A 27134-nucleotide genomic window follows, 5' to 3' on the forward strand; every position below is an offset into this window, starting at 1 on the left:
TTTGAATTTGTGTTATGGGTGGTTGTTACTATCATTTTACTGCAAGACAAATTTACCTGCGGGTATGAATAAAGTAACCTAACTAACCTAACGGAATTTTTATTTATTTTTTAGAAAAAAAAAAAAAAAAAAAGTTCATTTTTATTAGATTTCTTTTTTCTAGCGATGTTTCATGCTGTCGCTGGTGTTTGAAATCTTTGAGTATTATTAATGAGTATTAAATAAGAGTATTTATTAAAAGGCTACTGGTGTTTCAAATCTTAGAGTATAATGTAGCCTATATATAATGTAAAACTAATTTTATTTATACCGAACATTTTATAACACACCTCTGCATGATCCCCCGTAATGCTGGTTATATTTACGTAGAAAATTAGGTTGATTATTATTATATTTAATAAAAATATAAATATTAAGACTAAGAGCTCTGTTATTGGAAACCGCAGCTTTGCTTATTTAATGGATTCTTACAATTATTTAATAAGTTTCTACAAATTATTACAGCACACACACAAAAAGGCAGCAGCATTGGCATTTACAAAAAAAAAAAGTCTAGGTAATGCAATCTAATGTAAATTTATCAGGAGACTTATATTTTCATATATTGTCATTTATATTGTTGTTGTTTATTTGTAGGGCTGGCTGTTGCTGGTAGTTTTTACAAAAAAAAAAAAAAATTATACAATATTACAACATTCATAGACATTAGAGCTGGTATAATAAAATATGCCCATTTATAAACAGCATATCTGAACAAGAAATATATAATAATTTAAAAAAAAAACATTTTATTATTCTCAGACATGAGCAGAACAAACATTTTCATGATGTGTTTTTTTTAAAAGGATTCTTATTTCTTATATTTCTTACATGAGAGTTAACCAAATGCAAGCATAAAAGACAGATAGATAACAAAAAAACAAAAAAAGATTTAGAAATTTTAATTCGTTTAGAATGGTGTACAGATGAGAATGCTGGATTAAATACATTCTCCTCTATAGGAGCATGGAGCCTTTTACCAGCCTGTTTGGTATTCTCTCTTTGGTATACTGTTGACACATTCATTGTGTAGGGTGTGGCCATTAATGGAGAGCTTTTGAGAAGTGGTGAGATCATGCTCTGCAACTGTGTCATCAAAGAATAGCAGGAACGCTCTGGGCTTTGTCCCCTTCCAGCTGATTCTCAGAGGAACAGCTTCCTGTTCTCTGACCAAGCACACTCACTCAGCTCAACTCACACTTAACCCAGTTGGAATGTTACTCAGGGACATAGTGGTGACAGAACTTTTAGGAAATTTGCACTCAAATCCAGCACACCTGTTATCTTTAGAAGCTAAATATTCAAATTATAGCTCAGCATTTGGATGACAATTAGGCTGCCATTTAAGCTCTTTGGATTTCTTAGTTTGATCTTCTTCATCCAGTGTTGTCTTTAAAGCAACATCTTTCCCAGCTTCCTGCTCCAGTGTTCTTAGTTTCTTCAGAATTGGTATTTTCTTCAGTATTTCTGTATGTAACTGAAAGCATTAGTAAGTTATTATCATTAATAATAATAAGGTATTTCTCATTGTAAATTGTAAGACCCAACAAAATGTCTCTTATAATATAATCTTGTTTTCCTGAATAGGAAATGAGATGCTGTTTCAGTAACTGTGCCTCATAATGAAGAATCTCATTCCCTATTCAGGGATAGAGGTTTACTTGATGCTGAAATGGTAGGTGATGTGATGGGAACCCTATCAAACTTGTGCTTAACATAAAATGATTTCACAAACACTTTAAGAGTGCAGAGGACTGTGCCTCCAGAGGAAAAAAAAAATACACTCATAAAAACCTCATCACTCAACAGACTGGTAGTTTACTGGCAGTAAACTAGGTCCAAATACTGTTCCCTGTACCAGACTGCAAATATTCTACACTTCAAAGGTAATCTTCACATTAAAAATGGACTCTTCCATCACAGGTATACAAGATCAGAGAACCAAACTCAGGATGGTCATCGTGGTGCCACTAACAGATGACGAATGTAGTCTTCCCATACACTAGCCAGGACTGATGGAATCAGACTGACTTATGGAAAAGTAAAACAAGCATGTCCTCAGCCAAGTATATGAACTAGAGCATCCAGACCAAAAGCTGCTGGAGGCAACAGGGAGAACAAAAGATTATATTAAGCTGTCTCGCTATTGGCTGTCCATGGGCTAAAATGAATCACTTCCTGATGAGAAAAGCACCTGCTTGAGCACCTGCCCCTTTTCCCCTTGATGCCCAAAGTGCGCTTTTGTCAAGGCAATTTCTTTATACATTTTTTATTAAACACCCTTTTATGAATTCCTCCCCAATCTAACTATTAGTATAAGATTAAATAATAATTTCACCATATAATAAAATTATCCACAATGACCTTTCACCTGACGATGTCATTCGGAAAAATCCTTCAGTTTAGACACTTTTGCTGGGGTTGCCAAGATGGCGTCCGATGCAAATGGAGCATTTTGTATTCGTTTTTTTATACCCTCTTAAAGGCCGTGTTGCAGGGTTAATTTTTTAACGATTTTGTGCAATTTGCTTGGTGGTAATAAACATTTAAACTGTTTTCCATTGTATTTTATGTTGTTGGGTATCACAAAACGGAATATAATACGAAAAAGTAGGTACTATCTTACAGCGGTTTCCCTTCCCCCACAATGCATTGCATCACGTCACGTTGGGGAGAGAATTTACCAAATCCCGACTTGAGAGCATTGAGAGTGACTAGACAGACGAGTAGTAGACGAGTGTATTCAGATTATAGATAAATAGATAACTAAACAGCTTAGTCGACAACTAAAAAATACGCGGCTGTGAAGACCAGCATCCAGGGCGCCCCAATAGGGGCATTGATTCCACTGGGCTACACTTACTGCACATTTGGCTGAAAATAGCTTGTGGTACGTGTAAAAATGGGTTCCGCCATAAGACAGCGCGAGTTCCGCAACTATTTTGCAAGTTTGCACCGTCTATAGGGAAAAGCAGAGCAGATTACCTCCGTATAGCAGCTAAATGCGATCGTGAATTTGGAAAAAGAAAGGGGGCAGGATGAACTGGGAGTCAAAGTCAATGTCAATGTCACCTTTATTTATATAGTGCTTTAAACAATATACATTGCGTCAAAGCAACTGAACAACATTCATTAGGAAAACAGTGTCAATAATGCAAAAATGATAGTTAAAGGCAGTCAAAGTCAAAGTCACTGAGAAATCTCAGTGATAAAAATGATAGTCAAAGTCACTGAGAAATCTCCGCAATCTATTTGTCGGTAGGAATCAGCCGGAGGGAGCAGAGAGAGGAGAGATCAACATCTGCACCTGCGAGAATATGTGATTTGATGGAACTGGGCATGGGGGGTGGTTCCATAGCGGCGGCATTTGGTGGAGTATGTAGAGGGGTTGCTGTGAATAGAGTATACTGCGGTTTAGCTTGGGAAGAAGAGTTGGAAGGAAGATGGGGAGGGGCCATAACCATTTGCGGAGGCATCCTCACGCACGGATTATCCCCTGGAGCTAGGGTCGGCCCGTAGGGATAAGGATAGAGGGAGAAAGGCGGAAATGAGGGAGGGGTCGTACCTGTTTGCGGAGGCATCCTCATGCATGGATTGAACCCTGGTGCTTGGGGAAGCCCGTAAGGAGAGGAAGAGGAAAATGGAAATGAGGAAGGAGGCCAGCCTGCCTGTGTTGCTGGCTGAGGATTCCCAGCTTGGGTGTCTGCAAATGGGGCTGCTGGCCATTGGTGGGGAAAAGAAAAAGTGGTGGGGTAAAAGTAAGGAGGCTGAGCTTGAGCGGCTAGCGGAGGCAGCTGAAGGAGCTGCAGAGATAGGTTGTGAAGAGGGAGGCAGTGCAATGGGAGGAGCGGCCGAATTTGGGGCGTGAACCCGACCTGCTGATGATCTGCTATGTCCTGACGCTTGGGGGGAGCCGGAACTTGAGCTGGAAGATGATGACATTAATGAGACACGTTGTTTAGACCTGTGGGCTTTGGTTACCTTTTTGGAGGTAGGTGAATTATTTCCTAGTGTGCTATAAAGCTAATAGAGATGAGCTTTGCTCATATTACGAGAAAACCGAACTTCTGAATTTGACAGCGCTTGTCTCAATCCTGCAACGGTCCATTTCCAAAGGGTGGAATGGATGGTGAAGCCAATACATATGATGATGATGGTGATTGAACTGGCTGTCTCGATGGTGGAGGTGAACGGAGACTTCGCAGCTTAGGTGTGCGTATCGGGGCCTTGTTCGTCTTCCCCCGCACGCTGAGGCCTGGGGCTCGGCGCTGCATCCGGGCTGAGGAGGAGATGCCTTGGGGCCGGCAGAGGAAGGTGCTTTAGAGCCGGTGGCTTGCTGGGGAGCTTCTAGCTCGTTGTCCGAAGGGAAAGGTTTGAGTTCCGACATCTAGCAGACGAGTGGATGCCGAAAAACTGTCGTGGGACAGGAGGTAGGAAGACTGGATATATATATATATATACACTTGTGTGCTAGTTAAGATGATTAGCTAAACGAGATGCACCTGTGCCAAATTGGATGATTATCTGATCGTGCTCCTCCCGAACTTTGTTAATAAAACGACATATAGCTAGCATGATGCCTTCTATTTCTAGATGACAAAGACAAAGTTGACCAGTCCTTGTGCACTGGATTGCAGCATCAGGCTTCCAACGAGCCTGGGCCGCACCCCAGTTCTCACCAGTTGGTCTTCTTCTACTATTGTTTTATGGCGGTTTTGGCAAACCAGCGTAAAGGTGCATTACCGCCACCTGCTGATCTGGAGTGTGGTGTTCGCATAGATTTGGAAGACAGACACAAACGTAGTTCCTTCGGATGACGATGCCACTTTTAACCACGAAGCCAAGGCATTATTTCCAGAGTCTTCATCCACACTGAAATGTCCAAGACATTATATTCGCCTTACCGAGCACGTTTAAACCTCACTGAAATGATACATAAGTTCCATGATAGGTAAAAAATAAAAGTAGAAAAAAAATCCATTGCCTGAATGTACTGTAAGTTGCTTTGGATAAAAGCGTCTGCTAAGTGCATAAATTTAATTTTAAAATTTAATTTTCATGCAATTACTCTGGCAGGACCAATTTATTAAGGGACCTATTTCACCATTCACTGGCGTGATCATTCAAAATTCATCTAAAACGCAACCGCTCTCATGTTTTGATGCAGGATAGCAAGTGTGAGTAAAATTTCTGTTGCCTTTTTAGGACCGTAATACGAAAAACAGGCAAGTAAATATCTTTAGAAACCACTTGGAAGCGAATAGCACATAACTGCTATTAACCCATTTGCTTGCAAGCATCGCCAACGGCCCCAGTTTATTATCGTTTCACTTCCACAGCACGTTAAACATCACTCTCTTACTTGATCTGGATAAACCGTGCATCAATTGAAATTCTAAAGACTCTGGCTTCGATATTTGACCAATGTTTCGATAAAACATTGGTCGACAGTTTAGTAATTTATATCAGGAAAACGATTCCGATTCCTGAACGGTAAACGTCGATGTGTCAGCTCGTGGACAAATGTTGATCATGTATCTAGTCAGAAAGAATCATGAGCAGAAACATTTTTATTGGAGACCGTCTAAAAAGGCCGGAGGCCAAATGAGAGGAAAGATGCTTTTCCAACAGGAACATAATAATGTGGACAAGGCTTGAGGAATTGTCAAATCAGACAACCAATTGCTAAGCTGGCAACACAGTAGGCTACCCATTCATTTTTAGCTTGCCCCATCAAATGTTACTAACCCTTTTTACTCTTCCCGCAGCCAACATCTACAGCAGCCGAAGCAAGCTCCGCAGGTGGCCCAAGCAGCTATCTCTATCCTCCTCTTCTCATGCTCCCCTTTACTTCTCTGTTTTCCACATCTCCCCACTGCTGCTGCAGTGTCTGCTCCCGCAGGAGCCTTTTCCGTATCTCCTCACTGCCGCAGCAGTGTCTGCTCCCGCAGGAGCCTTTCCTGTATCTCCTCACTGCTGCAGCAGTGTCTGCTCCCGCAGGAGCCTTTTCCGTATCTCCTCACTGCCGCAGCAGTGTCTGCTCCCGCAGGAGCCTTTTCTGTATTTCCTCACTGCCGCAGCAGTGTCTGCTCCCACAGGAGCCTTTCCTGTATCTCCTCACTACCGCAGCAGTGTATGCTCCCGCAGGAGCCTTTCCCGTATTTCCTCACTGCCGCAGCAGTGTCTGCTCCAGCAGGAGCCTTTCCCGTATCTCCTCACTGCCACAGCAGTGTCTGCTCCCGCAGGAGCCTTTCCCGTATCTCCCCACTGCCGCAGCAGTGTCTGCTCTCGCAGGAGCCTTTCCCGTATCTCCCCTCTGCCGCAGCAGTCTCTGCTCCCGCGCAAAAATTCGACATCACCTCCGCTTAAAAGGTATGACATGCATCCGCCAATCAACATTTCTCTCAAAGGATGATGTGAGCCTGTAGGCGGCGAAGAAGTCTCCATCCACAAATAGACATACATCGTTTGCAGATATAAGGTATTCCATCGTAATTTAACAGGTAATTCGATACGTGCCATATTTTAAACGAGCTCTCACTAACGGAGTTTAATGCCACAGTTACGTAAGAACGCATCTCATTCTTGTTTTCCGGGCGGCGCGTCGGTCCCATCATGAGGCATGTGGTCTGGAGCGCGTATGACCAAGGCATCAGTTCAACCGAACTCACGCCAAACATATGAACTTACCTGTTCTTGAATACCTTATATTTAAGGCGTTCGTTTACGTCCATATTAGGGTTAAATCGTTGGACTTTAAATGAAAACTACTATCGTTTTTGCACCATTGACTGATTTTGCAGAACATTTAGACTGATAACTTCCGTGCGCAGATGCAAAAAAAAAAAAAAAAATTTTTTTGTCACAGGACAAGCGAGATGACAGTAGTGCTGACTACATGAACTAGCTGTTTTAAATATAGTATTTTATATTTAATGCCAGTTTATCAGTATGTCCGAAAGTATATTTTTCGATTATTGGTGATTCCATAGGCTCTTTTTCGTGCACCCGCATGGTTAAAATGGCAAATAGTAAGCTCAGACAAGAATAAAGAATCTTTCACTTACTCCACACATGCACGATTACATCGTCGATATGTACCATCGATCTCACGTGCTGACAATATGACGATTTGGCAATGACCACATCGCTGATTCATGGCACCTATTCGGGGTACACTGGCACAGGAAATCCAATTTATATTTGCACGCTTAATTTCGAATACAATGACTGCACCAAGATTTTTCTGACTCATTATCGGAAGCAGCTCATTGGATTTGCTAAAAAAATTATTCAAGTAAGCCTCACAGCGTCTACCCTCATAGACAACCAAATCATCCTTAGTATTGAACTCCCTGTCAGGCGCTGCAAGAGTGCTCCCGGTTGAGCCAACCTTTGCCTTCTCCGTTCAACTATCAGCAAAGCTTACTCGTATGACATCGCGAGTATTAAACTACTGTCAGATGCTGCAAGAGCTTTCCCGCTTAAGCAGTCTTGGACTTTCCATCCGACCACCAGCGAAGCTTACACGATTAATGCAGATTAAAAAAAAAAAAATTCTTTCAGTCAGCGACACTTACCTATTGAACACCAACGAGTACAATCGCAGCTAAAACAAATTTTCCCTCCCATGGCAAGACATACCCATCCAATACAGCAAATTAAGCTTTTGCAGAACACCAACGGGTGCTTCGCCGATAAAACAATCTCAATTTTCCCTCTGATGGCCGGAGAGACTACCCATCCAGTGTCACAAATGTAAAAAATAAATAAATAAATATATTTTAAAAAAAGCCTCCCGGCCAGATAACCTTACCTTTTCTATCCTATGGCCGGCGAAGCTTCTCTCTTTGATGCCAGAAGCTCGAGCTCCCATCGGATGCTGACGAGAGCCTCCCGGCCAGACAACCTCACAATTTCCATTCTGCGGCCAGCAAGGCTTACCTGTTTGTTGCCAGGAGCTCACACTCCTTTCGGACGTAGGTGAAAGCCTCCCGGCTAGACGACCTTTTCCGTCCTTCAGCCAGAGAGGTTTACCCATTCGATTCCTGGAGCTAAGCTCCTATCGGGCGTCGGTCAGAGCCTCCCGGCTAGACAACCTGACCTTTTCCATCCTTTGGCCAGCGAGGCTTACCCGTTCGATGCGAGTGCTCCCATCGTTCGCTGGCGAGAGCCTCCTGGCCAGACAACCACTTCCATTCCACGTGGTCTAGGTCGCAAAACCGATCTACCCAATAAGCAAGACGACCGATGTCGCAAGTACCACACACACAAACAAACCCTCCTTCCTTCCTAAGGTCGTCGAGGCTTACCCGTCTCATGCCGTGAGTAGCGAACTCCCATAAGACGTCGACGAGAGCCTCATGGCCACACAAACTTACCTTTTCCATCCTATGGCCTGTGAGGCTTACCCAGTTGTTTCCGGGAACAGTAAGTCCCCGTCGGATGCTGGCGAGAGCCTCCTAGCCACTTAATGTTACCTTTTCTGTCCCCCATCTGGAGAGGCTTACCCGTTCGATGCGTGTGCTCCCTTCGGACGCCTGCAAGAGCCTCCCGGTTAGACAACCTTACCTTTTCCTTTTCTATGGTCAGCGAGGCTTACCCGTTCGATGCGTGTGCTCCCTTCGGACGCCGGCGAGAGCCTCCTGGACAGACAACCTTTACCTTTCCACTCTACAGTCGGTGAGACTTAACCCGTTTGATACGTGTGCTCCCTTCGAACGTCGGTAAGAGTCTCTCGGCCACGCTACTTACCCTTCCATTTGACGGTAGGCGAGGCTTAACCATCCGATGCTACGGGTCTCGACCTCTCGCCAAATTCTTCAAAAAAAAAAAAAAACTCTCAGCTATCCTCACATCTTTTAACCCCGCCTAGCGAGGCTTACCCGTTCGATGTTCTGAGTTTAATGCCCAATCGGATGCCGCGAGAGTCCTCCCAGTCGGGTTTTCCTTTCCACTCTCCCCGTCCGGCGAGGCTTACCCGTCTGATGCGTGAGTTCTCCCGGTCGGGTCTATACTTGCTGGCCACAAGCGAGTCTCATCCATCCGATGCCGTGAGTCGGGATCTCCCTTCTGATGTCGCCAGAGTCCTCCTTGTCGGCCAGCCCAAAGCTTTTTATCTGCCAAACCGAGAGAACCAAGACGTCCGTCATCCTGAGTCTCAATCTCCGGTCGGAGGCTTCATGGGCCCTCTCGGTCAGCATTAGGCCCTTCGCCCACTGAATAGCAGGGGCTATCAGCCAGTAGGGCCCGTACGCCGACACCGTGACCTATTCCGGTTGAGGCAACTCGGGTCTTCCCGGTCGGGCACCACAACCACGCTGCTCCTCCTCATCGGCCGGTAGGGCTCACTGTTCCAACGCCACAAGCTCCCGTTGAGCATCGGCTCGAGCCCTACCGGGCCTACTCTTCCAACGCCTAAGTCGCTCCCACCGGAGTACATAGGCCATTCCGGCCTGCCAACGAGACAACTTCTCAGAAAATCAATATCAGCCCCCGCCAGTACTCTATGCTATTTTTGGGGGGCGTTCTTTGAACTGTCGGCTGTCCTCTTGTACATTTGCTTTTTGGGGGGTACTCTAGATTCGGGCCATTCCCTAGCTCGGAGCCCTTCCCGGGACAGCACGCCAAATACGCATACCATACCTCAGCTAATTATATGTAAGCGTGAACTAGTGAAATTATGTTTTTATTAACAAGATTTGGGAGGAGCGCGTCAGATACTTAGCCTAATCGACACAGGTGGACCATAATCAAGTAATCAATCCCATGTATAAATATCGCTGACTTACCTCTATCCATTGACGGTTTATCAGCATCCCTCCTCCACCCCATCTCCTCACTTTGAGTTCACTTTATAAATAGACGGGGAAGGGGGGGTACTCTAGGTTCGGGCCATTCCCGAGCTCGGAGCCCTTCCCCGGACAGCACGCCAAATACGCATACCATACCTCAGCTAATTATATGTAAGCGTGAACTAGTGAAATGACAGTAAAAAATATGTGTCGTTATTGTGCACTGCTGCCTGTAGACTAGCTCCAGTGCTCATTGCTGCGATGCTTAATGATAGCAATTCACCAGGACACTTCACCAACTCTCCAATCATTCTCCTCAGACCAAAAATATGAAGTGCTGGCACAACTTAATTATAACCACGCATGCTTTTTAATGATTTTGTAAATGTTTTAGTAGTATTTTAAAATAATTTCCTTTTCTGTTTTTCTTTACTGTTTTTTTTTTTAGGTATGAAGCTGAGAAGTCTGCACAGGCCCAGGAATAATACCATTTCATCCTGTTCTGTTCAAGTATTTTTGTATTAACACTTTCTATGAAGCCCATATTATACATTATAAGGGTATTCTTAAAGCATTATAAGGAATGCATTATAATACAACTTATATGTTGGATCATCTCTTGAATATTCATAAGAACAGGTTTAATATATTTACTTATTTGTGGTTATAGCTTTTAAGAGTATGATTATTTATAACACAATGAACACGTTGCATCAACTTTTACAATAGATTATATTTCTCATAGTTATAATGTATTATAAGTCTCATATCTTGCCATTTTTCCGATGCTACTTAAAGTGGTCAAAGACAACTTATAAGTAGTAGTAGTAATAATAATAATAATTAAAAAAAAAAAAATTCACTCAAACAGCCATAAGATCAGATATCATATCAGATGAATGTGTAATATAACACATTTGCTTTGAACTATTTTTATTGTAATATCAGTTTGATTATTTTGATGGTACCCCTTAGACAGCTGTTGGGTAACTCTGCAACTATATCAACTAGCGGTCATTGGAGTATTACTATGTCTGCTACTGTAAATATATGCTAACACTTTATTTTGATGGTCAACCAACAGATAAACTGACATAGGTGTCTTTGCAAGTACGTCAACTTATTCTACCACACTAGATTCTCCATTCTTGAGCATACTAATACTCTAATGAGAGTTAGTTGGGATGTAGTGGCAAAGCTGCTTATAATCGATTGATTAAGGTGACCATCAAAATAAAAGGTAACCATATAAAAGATTGCATTGTTTTTTCAGTTAAGAGTATTAAGCTCACATCAATTAACATTAGCTCCAAAGGAAACAGTCAAGTAACACTCAACATCTAACCACTCACAAGCTGTAATAAGATACTGTGCAGATCTTAAATAAACAATGTCAAGATATGATACAGTCCATTATACTGTAAATTAAGTAGATTTAATATGGTGTTCATTGTTTAATAAATAATCATACTCTTAAACTTATAACCATGATTAATTATATTATGTATTGTATTATGATGTATTATAATTGTTATGATTATTCATGAGTTGATATAACATATTATACGTTTTTTTTATAATGCATTATGCATTCATTATAATGCCTTTAGAGTACCCTTATAATGTATTATAAATATGGGCTTCATAGAAAGTGTTACCGTATTTTTATCCAGTTTTTATCCTGTTTTGTTTTATTTTGTTTTACCCAATAAAAAATGTGATTTAGAGATTCTGAGTTGAAGTAATTTTCTTCACATTTGAAATAGTTTAACATGTAATTTAAAATGTATTAAGCACCAATTTTTTAGGTAAATAAAACATTTAATTTAGAGTTTTATTGCATATTAGCACATTAACTTTATCCAGAGGAATTAATAAAGAAATATAAATGGGGCCCAGTTCTGACCCACTGTGGTCCCACTAAAACCCCATATAAGGGCCATTTGTGGGTCCAGTGTAATCACCCATCTGGGCCCCATAAGGGTTTTGTATGTGGCCTACCTTGGCCCCAGTTATTAGAACCCATTTGGGAACCCCTCTAATGAACACCCACATGGGCCCCACTTGGAGCCCACTATGGAACCATCATGGGCCCCTATGGGTTAACACACACGGGGCCCAAGATGGACAAAAATGTACAGGTCCCATTTGGGTTGCCCATGCAGGGCCCAACTGACAGCCCACCAAAAACCCACATGGGGCCCACATGGAAATGTTGGCTGGGATGTGACGCTCCATTCCTGCATCCGCGCGCGCTCGCTAGTTCTCACCTCATGTTTGTGACTGACAACAAATGATCAGAACTGATGGACAACTTTGCCCAAGAAAAGACAACAGTATTCCGGCACCGAGATAAAGAAAAGAAAAAAGCCCAAGATGAGGCCGTGCATCACTTTTAGGTAGGCTACTTTTATAATCCTGTTAAAACTTTTTTTGGATTTTGATAACATTAAATTAATAACGTGTTTTAATGTCAGTGATAGTAATACAGTATCACCGCCTCATCTGCCTTAATATTATCTTACAGTTTAAATGTTCCGTTTAATTAATTTAATTCAAATATCCACTTAATCTTTCATTTTTGGGCACTTTTTTGTGATATAAATGCTAGCCTCTATAATTTATTCAACAAAAGCACGTGGACATCACAACCCTTACAAAAACTGATCCTTGTTTTAAGTAACATTTTCTTGTGTGCAATTTCGGAATGCTTGAGACTATAAAATTAATCAGTAATGTAATGATTTATAAAATAAATCATAATGTGTGCCTCAGGGCTCAGTTCTTGGACCACTTCTCTTTTCTGTCTACATGGCATCATTAGGTTCTGTCATTCAGAAACATGGCTTTTCATACCACTGCTATGCTGATGACACTCAACTCTACCTCTCATTCCATCCTGATGATCCGACGGTAGCTATTCGCATCTCAGCTTGTCTAACAGACATTTCTTCCTGGATGATGGACCATCACCTTCAACTCAACCTTGCCAAGACAGAACTGCTTGTGATTCCAGCAAACCAATCGTTTCATCACAATTTCCCCATCAAGTTAGGCACATCAACCACAACTCCTTCAAAAACAGCTAGAAGCCTTGGAGTTATGATTGATGATCAGCTGACTTTCTCAGACCACATTGCTAAAACTGTCCGATCCTGCAGATTTGCTTTATTCAAAATCAAGAAGATCAAGCCCTTTCTTTCGGAACATGCTGCACAACTCCTTGTTCAAGCTCTTGTTCTGTCCAGGCTGGACTATTGCAATGCCCTCTTGGCAGGTCTTCCAGCCAATTCTATCAAACCTTTACAATTAATTCAGAACGTGGCAGCAAGATTAATTTTTAATGAGCCAAAAAGAATACATGTCACACCTCTGTTTATCAATTTGCACTGGCTTCCAATAGCTGCTCGTATAAAATTCAAGGCATTGATGTTTGCCTACAAAACTACCACTGGCTCTGCACCCATTTACCTAAATTTGTTACTTCAGACTTATGTGCCCTCTAGAAGCTTGCGTTCTGCAAGTGAACGTCGCTTGATTGTGCCATCCCAAAGAAGCACAAAGTCACTTTTACGGACTTTTAAATTAAATATTCCCTCCTGGTGGAATGACCTCCCCAACTCTATCCGGACAGCTGAGTCCTTAGCCATCTTCAAGAATCGGCTTAAAACACATCTCTTCCATCTTTATTTGACCCTCTAACTTTAACACTCACTATTCTAATTCTATTCTTTAAAAAAATTCTAACTACCTTTCTAATCTTAAAAATATTCTATTTTATTTTCATTAATTATGCAATTGTATGTGTGTGTGTGTGTGTGTATGTGTAAAGACCTATAACACTAGCTTGCTCTATTCTTTTTTTATTCTATCTGTTTTCTTTATATTATATTATTTAAAATCCCATGTTAGGTGTACTGTGTTAACCTAACTGAGACTTGTTATAGCACTTATATATCATTGCTCTTTTTGTGTTTTTGATTGCTTCCACTGTCCTCATCTGTAAGTCGCTTTGGATAAAAGCGTCTGCTAAATGAATAAATGTAATGTAAATTAATTATTCCTTTAATGTTAATAAAACCCAAAAAACAAAGAGAAAAATCAATCAGTACTCCTGACTGAAATACTTTAAAACTGTTGCTTTATTAGTCTTATTGTATATTGTTTTATTTTACTTGTTCATTAAATATTTTGAATGCTTCTGCTAAATGCCATTGTACCTGAAAATAAAACAGTTTATTTTTATTTGTGTTATGTGTATTTGTAATGTGTATCTGTGTTCTATCTTTATTTTTTTATAACGAAGATAAAATAATGACAAAGATTTTTATCTTCTCCCACTTTGGCCTAAATATCCACCATACTTTTTAATATTTTGTTAGTTTAATGTAACAAGGTTTGTCTTTTTTATAGGGATATTAGTTTGGCTGTAATGCTCAAACAGCTTGCAAAATAGAAAAACCAACATGACAAACAATCATGATAAAATCATGATTAAAACAATAATAATAATAATAATAATAATAATAATTTGCCATATCGCCCACCCAAACAAACCAACACACCATACCCATCCCCCCTCAGCAAATAAATAAACAGAACGAAAATACAAATTAAATAATTTCAAACAGGGCCCACTGATACAACCTACACCTGGCCGCAAACCACAGCTATGGCCCAAATTAATGTTTCAAATTAATTTTGATAGCTTTTTTTTTTTTTTCATTTCATTTTCTGCCTCTTGTTTTTTTTAAATGCAAAAACGCATTCTCTGTGAATAGCCGTCCAGCTCACGTGAGCATTATACAGGTATTTCCCTAAACAACTAAAGGTCAGATTTCCTGCAACAGAATGAGAGCTTATTTGTGAAGGTCAAAGTATACTTCTGCCGTCCGTATTACGTAATTTTCATCATCGGGAGGATCGCGGACAGCCTCGCACCCCGTCCGCGTGCAGGTAATATGCCTACTTGACTTGCGTCTCAACATTCATCTCACGCATGCGCTGCTGTACGCGCACGAACAGAGCAGTCTCAAAAAAATTATTTCCTGCGACAGTCCGCAGGAAATTGACCCTAGACCCTAGACCTTTGGGGGCCCTAAGCAAAATTCGGTTGGAGGCCCCTTTGACCGTTTTAAGTAAGGCCTAAAGAAAAGCAATGACTACCTTACTATACTGTACATATTATATCTACTATGTTATTTTTACATTTTTTAGTCTATTAAATTATGTTTAAATTATTCTGTGCTGTATGTTAATTATCTTTTTTACGCTGCTGGTCCTGAGTAAGTATTTTGTTCTTATGTGGCAACATGTACAGAATGACAATAAAAGACCTTGAGTTCTTGAGTTGAGTTCCATGTTTGATGTCTAAAAGGAAAATTATGATACCACTGAGCTGAATGGCAGTGCAGTTCAACGAACACACACTGATGAACTTGCTGAATAAGAAGACTGATAAAGTGATTTTCACTGACCTCCAAAGAAACATTTTTAATTGACACCAGAGTTTAAGAGGCACAAACAACAGCCTATATAATTTAAATGAAATCGAGCAAATAGAATAACATTTAAATAAAATATTATATATAATAATAAATAGAACATTTAAATGTTCTATTTATTAAAACACCACAAACAAGATTAATAGTAACAATAATAAGAATTAGGTAATATTTCAATAGAACTATTAAAATCCATATTTGTGCAGAATGATGTGCTCAAAGCAACATGGAGTCACAGTGTGCAGCGCTGCGCTTCTCAAGTGGGCATTTAAAAGTTCATGGCACAAAGCGAAGAAATGTCGAGCGCACAAATCCTAATGTATATCTGTCCAACAGTTTATTGTTCATTTGTTTCTTCACAGTTTTTAATTCCAGTTATTGTGCGTTTGATGCCGATTCATAGTCCTTGTGATGTGTGTGATCTAACAGGCAGACGGTAGCGAGTCGTTTAAAAACCGCAACAAACATAAAATACAAATACACAAAATAAAGTCATTTTATGCAAATCCACAGCCTTTTATCTAGAGATCAAGCATTATAATGTAAATATATCATATGATATATTGGCGAGAGTTTTACCGTGCACGAGACGCGCCCTTTTTGAATAATGTTTATGAATGGAGAATGATTGACAAGGAAAACCGAGTTTCCGTAAACTTTAATTTAATGATGTAAAAAGAAACAGTAGGCCTGTCGTGATATTCGATAAATCAATTAATCGCACTATGAGCTCGATAATTTTTTCGGCCGCGATCATTTCTTTTTTCAATTTTTATTTAAGAAATGTAACATGTCACGATGTGTGGTCAGTCTGGAGCGCAGCCTGTGGACAGCCCGTGGCAGACACACCCTTTTCGATGGCAAAGTTTGTGCCTCTTAAACTCTGGTGTCAATTAAAAATGTTTCTTTGAAGGTCAGTGAAAATCACTTTATCAGTCTTCTTATTCAGCAAGTTCATCAGTGTGTGTTCGTTGAACTGCACTGCCATTCAGCTCAGTGGTATCATAATTTTCCTTTTAGACATCAAACATGGAACTCAACTAGAACAAAATACTTACTCAGGACCAGCAGCGTAAAAAAGATAATTAACATACAGCATAGAATAATTTAAACAATTTAATAGACTAAAAAATTTAAAAATAACATAGTAGATATAATATGTACAGTATAGTAAGGTAGTCATTGCTTTTCTTTAGGCCTTACTTAAAACGGTCAAAGGGGCCTCCAACCGAATTTTGCTTAGGGCCCCCAAAGGTCTAGGGCCGGCTCTGGCTTAGTGGCTTGGTTGGCTCTGCCTCCTGATGAGGAAAATAGGTACGCGGACAGGGACAGCCGACATTTTTCAGTTACTGTTGTTATTTTCATTTAATTTTATTAATTTCGATTCTTTTTTGTTAACCAACAGTTGTAGTTTTAGTTTCAGTTTCAATTTACGAAAAATTACCTTGATTAAACCAATCAAAAATATGGATTCAGTACTGTATATAAAAACGATAAAGGCATAATCAGAAAATGTAGAGATTTTAACTGTTGGTTTTAAACCTTTAGATCAAATGCTGTTGTCATTTAAATGGATTTATATTTTTGCATACGGAGCCAGTTTAGGAATTAATCATTCATTTTTGGTAAACAAAAATGCTTATTTATCGTCACACAAGGGGGGTAAATACAATCATAAAGTCAAAAATTTATTGGCTGTATTTTATAGTATTTGCAAAATGGTTTGGTTACAAATTAATTATACAGAACATTAATTAGGTAAAGCCATACACAAATTGAAAGGAGATATATTTAACAAAATTAAATATAAAATATCCCTAAACCAGTTATAATACTATTTTATTATAGTTTAATAATAATAATGTACAAATATTAAATAAAAAGACACAATCTGTTATTGAATTTACAAGCCTGTGGGATGGTTAATTTTGTATCCATCTCTGATAATCACAGGCTTCTATGGTGTCACGCAGGTTTGTTTAGGCATGGCCACAAGAAATAGATGTGGTTCTCTCAACATAGGGTCTCGAGGCAATGACTCCACATTGCGTGGCCACAACACAAGGATGTCCTTATCTCGACAAAAATCTTGTGGCCATGACATATCACATTCCAGGTGGTTGTCCTGCATCTTCAATAAACAAGCTAGAGGTAGTCCGAAATGCAGCAGGTAGAGAGTCCTTACCAGGTCAAGAAAATATGATCATATTACCCCAAATTTACAGTCTCTGCACTGGCTACCTATTAAGTTCCGTATCACTTACAATTTGTTATTACTTGCCTATAAGGCCCTAAATGGCCCATCAAGCTCTCTTAGGTCACAAATGTGGACTTTTGTTAGTTCCTAGGATAGCAAACTCCACTAAAGGAGGTAGAGCTTTTTCACATTTGGCTCCCAAACTCTTGAATAGCCTTCCTGATGATGTTCGTGGTTCAATACACTCTCTCTGTTTAAATCTAAATTGAAAACACATCTATTTCGTTTAGCATTCGAATAATGCATCTCATAATTTGTTACTGCAGTTGTATCTGATCAAATGCACATTATTATTCTTTAGCTTAGGTTAAACTAATTAATTTTACTTGGTTGGAAGTCACCTTTATCTATATAGCGCTTAAAAAAAATAAAAAAATAAAAAAATAAAACCAGGAACAGCTGCTATGCTAATTATGTCTCTATTTGTTTCTCTGTTTTGCCATGGGTTAACTAGGATTTACACAAGCTACAGTCTGGATCAAGAACACCTGAGAAGACATGATGCAAACCCCTGAGAGGACCTCAGATGACGCTAACCCTAAAACAACATACAGAACTAACAATATTGCAAAAGTGTGATTGCATCATATTATAATTGCTGTTAATAGTGTTGTTCGTCATCTGTTTGACTACGTATTGTATTAATTTTTCTGAAAATTTCTGTCATACTCATAAACTGACAATCAACACTGATAAGCTACAACTAAATATTGTAGAAACTTCATTTTCTGTAAAGTTGCTTTGCAATGATTTGAGAGAGGATCCAGGGCTGCTTGTCTCCAAAAATTTGATTGATGAGGGTCATAAAAGTCATCTGTTCTGGACACCTGTTTGTACACCCCCCTCCCCTCCCTGTACAGCCAGTGACCTCAATATGAACTTATGAACCAATGAGGAATTTCGGAGGGAGGGAGAAGTTGTGGGAAGCTATGTGCTTTTTTTAAACTTTGAAAAGGGACAGTGTATTTCAAGAAAAAGGTTATAAACGCATAGCAGCAATGGAAACAATGTAATGATCGTTTTCGTAGTTGGAAAAGTGTAAAAACGTTGTTAAAGTTGTTACAAATGAAATAAAACTAGGTTACTGGTTATTTATCTGAAACAACCAAACGAGTCAAAACTATCAGATATGTTTTCGTTAAGCAATATGTGAAAAAGATGTGAGAGCTTGTAGCATTACAATTTAAAAATGGTGTTTTGTTACCAGTTAGAAAATAAAGAAAACTAGGTAATAGAATTTTAGCATTTGTACCTTACCTCAAACTGAAAAAAAGAAACGAATGTAAAGCAGCGATACAAACCAGAAAAGTAGGAGTTTTGTCACGATGTTAGAAAAAGTTAAAACAAAAGAAAAGAGGTAGGCATTACGCGGATCTAAAATAAAATACACCAGACAAGATACTTGTCAAATCTATGCAGTACTTTACCACTAATTACAATTTTAAAAAGCGAGACCCTCTTACTGACAAGAGTTGCGAAGCGTCCGTAAAACAACCTCACAGCACGAAGACACACTCAGAATGAGGTTCGGAATGCTCCGGGGAAAAAAACCACGCCTCCAGCGCTAGAGAGGGCCGGGCAGGAGGCGTGATAGCAGCATTAAATAGATTTAAATGTTACAATACTTAAACTAAGTAGTTTTTAATAAATAGACATCAGTCCTTAATTAGTGAAAACTTTATATCCGTTTAAACATATGGTCAATTTTTACTTTTTAAATAATGTAGGCCTATACGATTTTTTTTTACTTTTAGGCTAGTCTTAAAAAAATAAAAAATAAAAAAAACATAGTTGAAAAAGTGTTATTTGTTTTTAATGTGTTAAGTTAATTACTTTAATCTATGACTAGTCTAAATCTAGACTATCTCCGTCGATATATCTTTTATTTTTGTCAAGCTTAATTTCTCAAGCTATGTCAATTAACACACACACACACACACACACACACACTTTCCTTCTGTCAAGCTTGTGTCGCGTTATCTAGTAAATAAACCAGACGTCATCTCGGTCATCTCAAGCACCGAAACCCGAATGTGTCGGTGTCTGTGTGATTACAGGCGTCTACATATCAGTTAGACATCAAGCGGTTGTAAAAACATCTAACAGGTTTTGAAATGCTTGTAACTGGCTTGTGAAACTAACTAATTTCAAAGGGTGTTTTATATATATATATATATATATAAAACACACACACACACACACACACATACTTTCCTTCCCCCATGCTTATTCTGTGAAACATTTCTATAGCCACATCTTTATTTAACAAAATCTAAAATGAGATCTGATTTATTGCTATATTAAATGCTTCTGTAAGTTGTAATCTTTCGTTGTCATATCTTTTACATTTTATTAAAATAGGTTCAACTGTCTCACAATATCGCATTTAACACAAAGTCCAGACACATGTATTTCATCTTATAAATAATGACTGATTAAGTGCAATGTGTCCAATTCTATGGCGAGATCTTCTCTTCTATTCCCAAAAATTCTCCTTTCATTTCCAACTGGTCTTTGAATATTATATAAATGCTGGCCTTTATTCTAACCAACCCATTTAATTTGACACGTATCTTTTTATTTTTATTTATTTTTAATTAGACCTTTTATTTCTAATTTACTCATTGGAGTATTAAATAAGATGTCTGACATTTTAATGGTCCACTTTTATCTGGTCCACTACTTTCATTAACTATATGTGTGGGTATCCATACAAAATAAATCTTTGTTATTGCTTGTATTCTGAACAAACTCTGTAAAATGCCTGACAAAATGCTTTGTCTAGTAGAAGCTTCACCACTCTTTAAACTTGATAGTACTGAAAATGAGTCTGAACATTACTTTAGGTATATTAATGTGTTCAACCCCACTGAAGAGCCAAAAATATGACAATCATTTCTGTAGTATAAACGGACGGATGATTAGATGTACTTTCTGGTATTCTATGCTCTTTATTTTTAATCTAAACAAAAGACCTTGATGTTTTATTTTATTTTAATAAGCCACTCACACTTACTTTAGTAGCCTTAATCATCGAATATGTCTTTTATTTTGTTCATATTAACTTCTGGCTCGAAATTCTAGATTCATAAATGTATGTTTTTCAAAATTACCCCACGTTTAGTGGCATTTAAAGAGGAATTTGTGATGTATTTGGGGGCGTTAAAAGGCATGAAAAGTCCCAAACCAAGACTTTTGTATTCTTCATTAGAGGACTTTGGTTTCTTAATGTGAAAATCTGTTACTCCCCACTACATTTTCTTTATCATTATATTTTTATTTTTTCTTAAGTGTTGTTTTATTTATTTTACATTTATTTTGTTTTATGATGTACAGAGTGTGAACAAAAATTGAGTGTAATCTCAGACCGTATTTGTAAATCTACCAATAATGTACGTCTTTATGTTTTTAATGTTTAAAGCATCGAATAAAAAATAAAAAACACACACTAACACTTCCCCAACCACCCTAATAACGTTGGTCGCAAAGGTTTAAATGTATGTTAAAAGAATTAAACAAAGTAATGTTTTTAATAACAACACATCAGTTCTCATTCGATGAAAACATTCTACCTGGTTTTAATATTAAACCGATGTTTTTACTATAAAATTAGGTTTACCTATACGATTTAATTTTTTCATCTCAACAAAATTCCTTGTTGGAAAAAGTGTTGTTTTATTTAATTTTAATAAGTCACTCACACATACTTTAGTAGTCTAAACCCTTGAATACGTCTTTTATGTTGTCAATATTAACTTCTATCATTGCTATATCATTGCTATATCAATTAAAACATGCGTTTAGGCAAACACAAATATTAAACAGGAATGAATGTGATATGTCAAGATGGGCTTTTCTTGCCAAAGAAACTTTTACAACATTACAGGAAAGGCTAAATATTTCATCTCTAGTAGTGCGTAGAAACGCGTCTGGTGTCTTTGTGTTTACTTTCACGATCATGTCAGCGAAGATTGTAAAACATCTAAAGGTTTTTGGAGGGGGGTTTGCAACTCAACTGTAATCTAATTAGTTTTCCGGGGTTCTGGTGTTGTAAATGGTGTGCTGCTGGTCAGCTAAAGTAAAAAATTGTTTGTGTATTCCGTGATCAAAGGGATGACAATTTCAACTTTATGACTTGGGATCGCAAGGTTAGCTGAAAGTTCATTTACTGGTCAAAAGGATGTGAAATCTTTTAACAAGTCAGACCATAGAAAAATGTAGTTTAATTAAAATTAATTTAGTTTTGTTTTAGTTACATTTATAATTTTTATTAACCCATAGATCTTTCAACTTCAACATAGACGTACTGAGAATGCAAACAAGTACACAAACACAACCATACAATCATAAACAAACACACACACACACACACACACACACACAGATACAAATGTAGACATACAGAAAACATGAACATGTAACCAAACAAATACAAAAATACACTCAAACAGGTACATAAATACACAAACAAACAAACAAAATAGGTCACAAACACGAAAATACCTATATTAGATTGAAAATGAGTTGTCATAAGTTTTCTTTGAAACCAAAAGTGTTTGTTGCGACAAATGTCTCACAGAACTTTATACAATAGATTAGATGGCCTTTATCACTTTCCAAATGGTGTTGTTAACCATGATGTTTTTTAAAATAGTTTAAAAAGTATTATTTTTTAGCTTTCATGTAGGATTCATGTCAGCACTCAAATGTTTTTAGCAAGAGTCCAGAGACAGATGAAAATAGATGCGTGAAGAAAAAAATTTAAGAGTTTTTTAATGACAGACTAGTTGGTTTAGATTGTTTAAAACAACTGAGTTTATGCATTTCTCTTGAATGTGTGTACGGTAACTGTTGCATACATGAAGCAGAAGAAATACATAAACGCATTGTGGTTGATGTTAAACAATAAAAATATATTATTTATATATCATAACTTACTTTCTTTTCAAAACACAATAAACATTCTTATGACTTTTTAACTGCGAACAACCGGTTTGGTTGGAAAATAAAAAACAAATAAAAACATATTAGGTTTCTTAGTTAGATTGCTTATAGTTTGTAGTAAAATCACATATATAAGCTAAAACATTTTTCTTTCAAACCACGCGGTTTTCACACACATTCCTCACAAAACTGTCAACAAAGACCTTAAGTTTTTGTTTTAACGTTTAGCTGTAACTAAGACCTTGGGGGGAATTATTTTACGCACAGTTTTGGGGAAGTTACTATGAACTTTGCAATAGGTTATAGATCACAAATGAACCTATTTAAAATCTAAAAGGTTGCGCAACTATATAAATTTCTTTAAAAAAAGTAATGTAACTGATAACATTTGATTACATGTTTATGACTTGTAATGTTTTTAACCGTTAATCTTTTGAAACATGTAAACAGGACGGGTTAACATTAGAGCGCTCAACAGCTAATGACCATCAGACTTTTCAAAATCCTTCATCACTTAAATTAGGATTGTGATCGTGATTTCATTTTAAAGCACAACCACCACAAAATCAGATTTGCTTGGAGATTAAATACATAGAGTAGTTAGAGGTAGTTAAGGGGGTTTACGAAATATATCAATTAAATCTGTACGTGTGTGAAAAAATATTCAGATGTAACATTTTCATAATTAACTGGAATTTAATTATTTTTTCTGTGACTGTAACTGATTACATTTTATTTTTGTAATCAAATGATATAATTTAGCTATATGTAACTAGTTGACCCTAACACTGCTTATGCATTCTGACAATAATAGATTGTGAAAGTGTTCATTATCCTCTTTAACTTTAAAAATGCGGACAGTGTCGCTTAACACTAGTTTGGCAAACAAGGGTTTGCTCTTAAAACAACCACCAGACACCGACTTGAAAGCACCGTGACAAGTATAGCCATTGCAGAAATTTATTATAGAGATCTAGTAAGATAAACTCTGGATGCACGATTGACCGACTTATGACATGTTTACCATATTATTACAAGGCCCTGCTTACCTAGTTTTATAATGAAATATGTCTGTAAAATAAACAAACATACACACAATCTCCAGAACGGGGTCTGATGATGGGTCTTCATCATTTCCTGATGAAGACAGACTGGATATTCAGACCACAGCAGCAGGACACGATTGTCTTTTTCTAAAGATAAAGACAATTATTTGGTTTCAGGACACACGATTCCTAATGGTTCACAAGATAACATAACAACGGTTGCTCCATTACAGCATAGCCAACCCTATTTTAGCCTGTTTTAGCACATGTACAGTATATCGTATTATTCTTGAATATAGTCGTTTAGTCTAAATATGTGTTAACAGTTATTTATTGTTATTATATGTATTATATGTTTTTGTTTTACAAAGGGGTTCAATTTAATACATTTAACTAATACCTCATTCAAGCTACGTAGATCTTCAGGTCAGGGAACTACAATACCCATCATACACCTTTGCAAAGATTTCTACACTGTTTGTGAAGTATACGCTCCTTCCATGTTGTGATGTTACAAATCTCTTTTTTTGTGATCTGTTTTACTGATGCAAAGTCCGATTCACTTCTGAAAATGATTCATTTGGACAGTTTGGTCCAATGAACCGATTCATAGGGCCCTTAAGTCAATTTCGCAGTTATGTCAGTACACATTTTTCTTTCTTCTAACAACTCAAGAGTCTTTTTATTTCCGTGAATCATCTAAATAAATGTATTGTGTGAACACATATTGGTGATCATTATCATCTGTTCATTTAAGTTAATGCTGAATCATCTAAATAAATTAACTGTGTGAACACATATTGGTGGTTATTGTATTTTGCTCATTTAAGTTAGTGATGTTTGTGTTCGCAGTTTTAGGTACAGTGCCTCTGTCATTTGTTTAGCTTAAACATCGGTTTTTAGTCAGTTACAAAGGTGTCAGGCATTAAATTTTTGTATTTTTAACTAACCTAATTATGACAGAGTTACAGGTTTCAGGTGTTTTTGGTGAGTGTAAGCGGTGAAAACTTAAATGTGACCGTCGAGTAACGTTAGCTACTCAAACTAAGCGTACAAATATCCATAATGACAATAAGTACAATATACCCTAAAGACACAATAGCCCCCGCTAAGTACACCTAAAATTTGTTAGAGTGGTGAGATATTTACGTTTACCTTTATTCATTTAGCAGACGCTTTTATCCAAAGCGACTTACAGATGAGGACGGTGGAAGCAATCTAAACAACAAAAAGAGCAATGATATATAAGTGTTATAACAAGTCTCAGTTAGGTTAACACAGTACACGAAGCATGGGCTTTTAAATAATATAATAAATAAAAAGAAAACAGATTGAATAAAAAAGGATAGAGCAAGTTAGAGAACTTTACACACACACATATAAATAGATATAAACCGCAATGTTTTTCATAGCGTTACACTTTGAAACCAGAACGATATGTTTCCATGATTTTGTTAGCTCTTTCTGTTTGAATCTGTTTACCGTAGTTTTCACCATCCTAATTGCAATGGTTTGGTCTTGCGCTTAGGGCCTATACGACTCGTTTTCCCAGTTTTTGGTCTCGTGTAAGTGGGTCTCTTTGTTCATACAAAGCAATATTTCTGTGAATTTGGGTATTAAAATATTGCTTTAAACATCGTCTTCATTCGAGACGTTTACTTAACATCATTATATTATCCTAGTTTATATCAGATATAAGATATGTTGCTTATTATTATTGAATTGTTAACAAACAAACCAAAAAGTTTCTGAACTCAGAGAACAGAATAGCGAGTGAAGTGGATCAATCTTTTATTTCAACACTATATTGTTAAATATACATCGATGTAGTGAAGAAAATGATCAAATTGTCATTAAAAACAAACATGACATTACAGGGAATCTAACCAGAATAGAAAATCTCTGCAGATTAACATGTTTTGCTCCAATATAAAATCAACAAACGATGCAACAATTTCACAGGTCATAGAATCATAATTTTTGGAAGCCAACAGCACACATTGATCTGTTACAGATGTAAACAGATAGAGAATGTCATTAACGTCCATCTCATCCTCACATTCAGACATCACTTCCAGAATTTTACGTGCAGAAACATACACCGGGTCCATCCCAGTTAAAAATATGCTCGTCAAATCAGGCCATGTATATTTCAGACTTCTTACAAGTTTCATTTGGCTTCTGAGATTTTTTTCCCGCTTGCTATCGCCCGTACAATCGGGATTTGGGTTGCATTCCGCCGTGATGATCTTTTGCATCAGACCGATCATCTGTCCTCTGTAGTGTAGTTTAAAAACAGGGTCGATAATGTCTTTTACAGAACATGTGTTTCCCGCGGCGCACTCCAGTTTTTCGACCTCAACAGCGCCGCTCCATTTACCCTCCATGGTCTTTGAATTCGATTCTTTCCAAGGCATAAACTTTGGCCCTAATCGATATAGAACTTTGTCGCCGAATGCGGATGTAATGTTTTAATTCACAATGAATTTCCGGTTTATAGATTTATTGTATAGTTTATTGTTCACAGCAGGCAACTGTAGCGTAGTAGTCTTTGTTGGTTTTAGTGATTGGACCCACCCTCAACCCCTTGTATGATGTACACGATGTGGGGGATTGTCATCAGGAAGTCATAAACATTGGTCACGCCCAAGATGGCTCCGCCCAAGATGATCAAGATTATCACTCGAGTCGGCCGTGATATTTTGGTTTATGATTAAGAGGCTGGATAATAATAAGCAACATATCTTATATCTGATATAAACTAGGATAATATAATGATGTTAAGTAAACGTCTCGAATGAAGACGATGTTTAAAGCAATATTTTAATACCCAAATTCACAGAAATATTGCTTTGTATGAACAAAGAGACCCACTTACACGAGACCAAAAACTGGGAAAACGAGTCGTATAGGCCCTAAGCGCAAGACCAAACCATTGCAATTAGGATGGTGAAAACTACGGTAAACAGATTCAAACAGAAAGAGCTAACAAAATCATGGAAACATATCGTTCTGGTTTCAAAGTGTAACGCTATGAAAAACATTGCGGTTTATATCTATTTATATGTGTGTGTAAAGTTCTCTAACTTGCTCTATTCTTTTTTATTCAATCTGTTTTCTTTTTATTTATTATATTATTTAAAAGCCCATGCTTCGTGTACTGTGTTAACCTAACTGAGACTTGTTATAACACTTATATATCATTGCTCTTTTTGTTGTTTTGATTGCTTCCACCGTCCTCATCTGTAAGTCGTTTTGGATAAAAGCGTCTGCTAAATGAATAAAGGTAAACGTAAATATCTCACCACTCTAACAAATTTTAGGTGTACTTAGCAGGGGCTATTGTGTCTTTAGGGTATATTGTACTTATTGTCATTATGGATATTTGTACGCTTATTTTCATTTCGACATCTTAATGAACACTTACACAATTTGTCTTCGTTTGAGTAGCTAACGTTACTCGATGGTCACATTTAAGTTTTCACCGCTTACACTCACCAAAAACACCTGAAACCTGTAACTCTGTCATAATTAGGTTAGTTAAAAATAC

At 37.7% G+C, this 27134-nt stretch overlaps 1 protein-coding gene across 2 annotated transcripts in view; it reads right to left on the reverse strand.

Annotated features, from left to right (window-relative positions):
• Positions 1-953: 953 nt before the first annotated feature.
• mthfsd (methenyltetrahydrofolate synthetase domain containing) overlaps positions 954-27134 on the reverse strand; it is a 164073-nt gene continuing 137892 nt past the window's right edge. For both annotated transcript variants that reach the window (XM_059564783.1, XM_059564782.1), the window contains one exon: positions 954-1516. In XM_059564783.1, coding sequence (XP_059420766.1) covers positions 1346-1516 — 171 coding nt within the window. In that variant the 3' untranslated portion in view covers positions 954-1345. The remainder of the gene's footprint in view (positions 1517-27134) is intronic.

The sequence above is a fragment of the Carassius carassius genome, chromosome 13 (assembly GCF_963082965.1).
Source record: "Carassius carassius chromosome 13, fCarCar2.1, whole genome shotgun sequence".
NCBI lineage: Eukaryota > Metazoa > Chordata > Actinopteri > Cypriniformes > Cyprinidae > Carassius > Carassius carassius.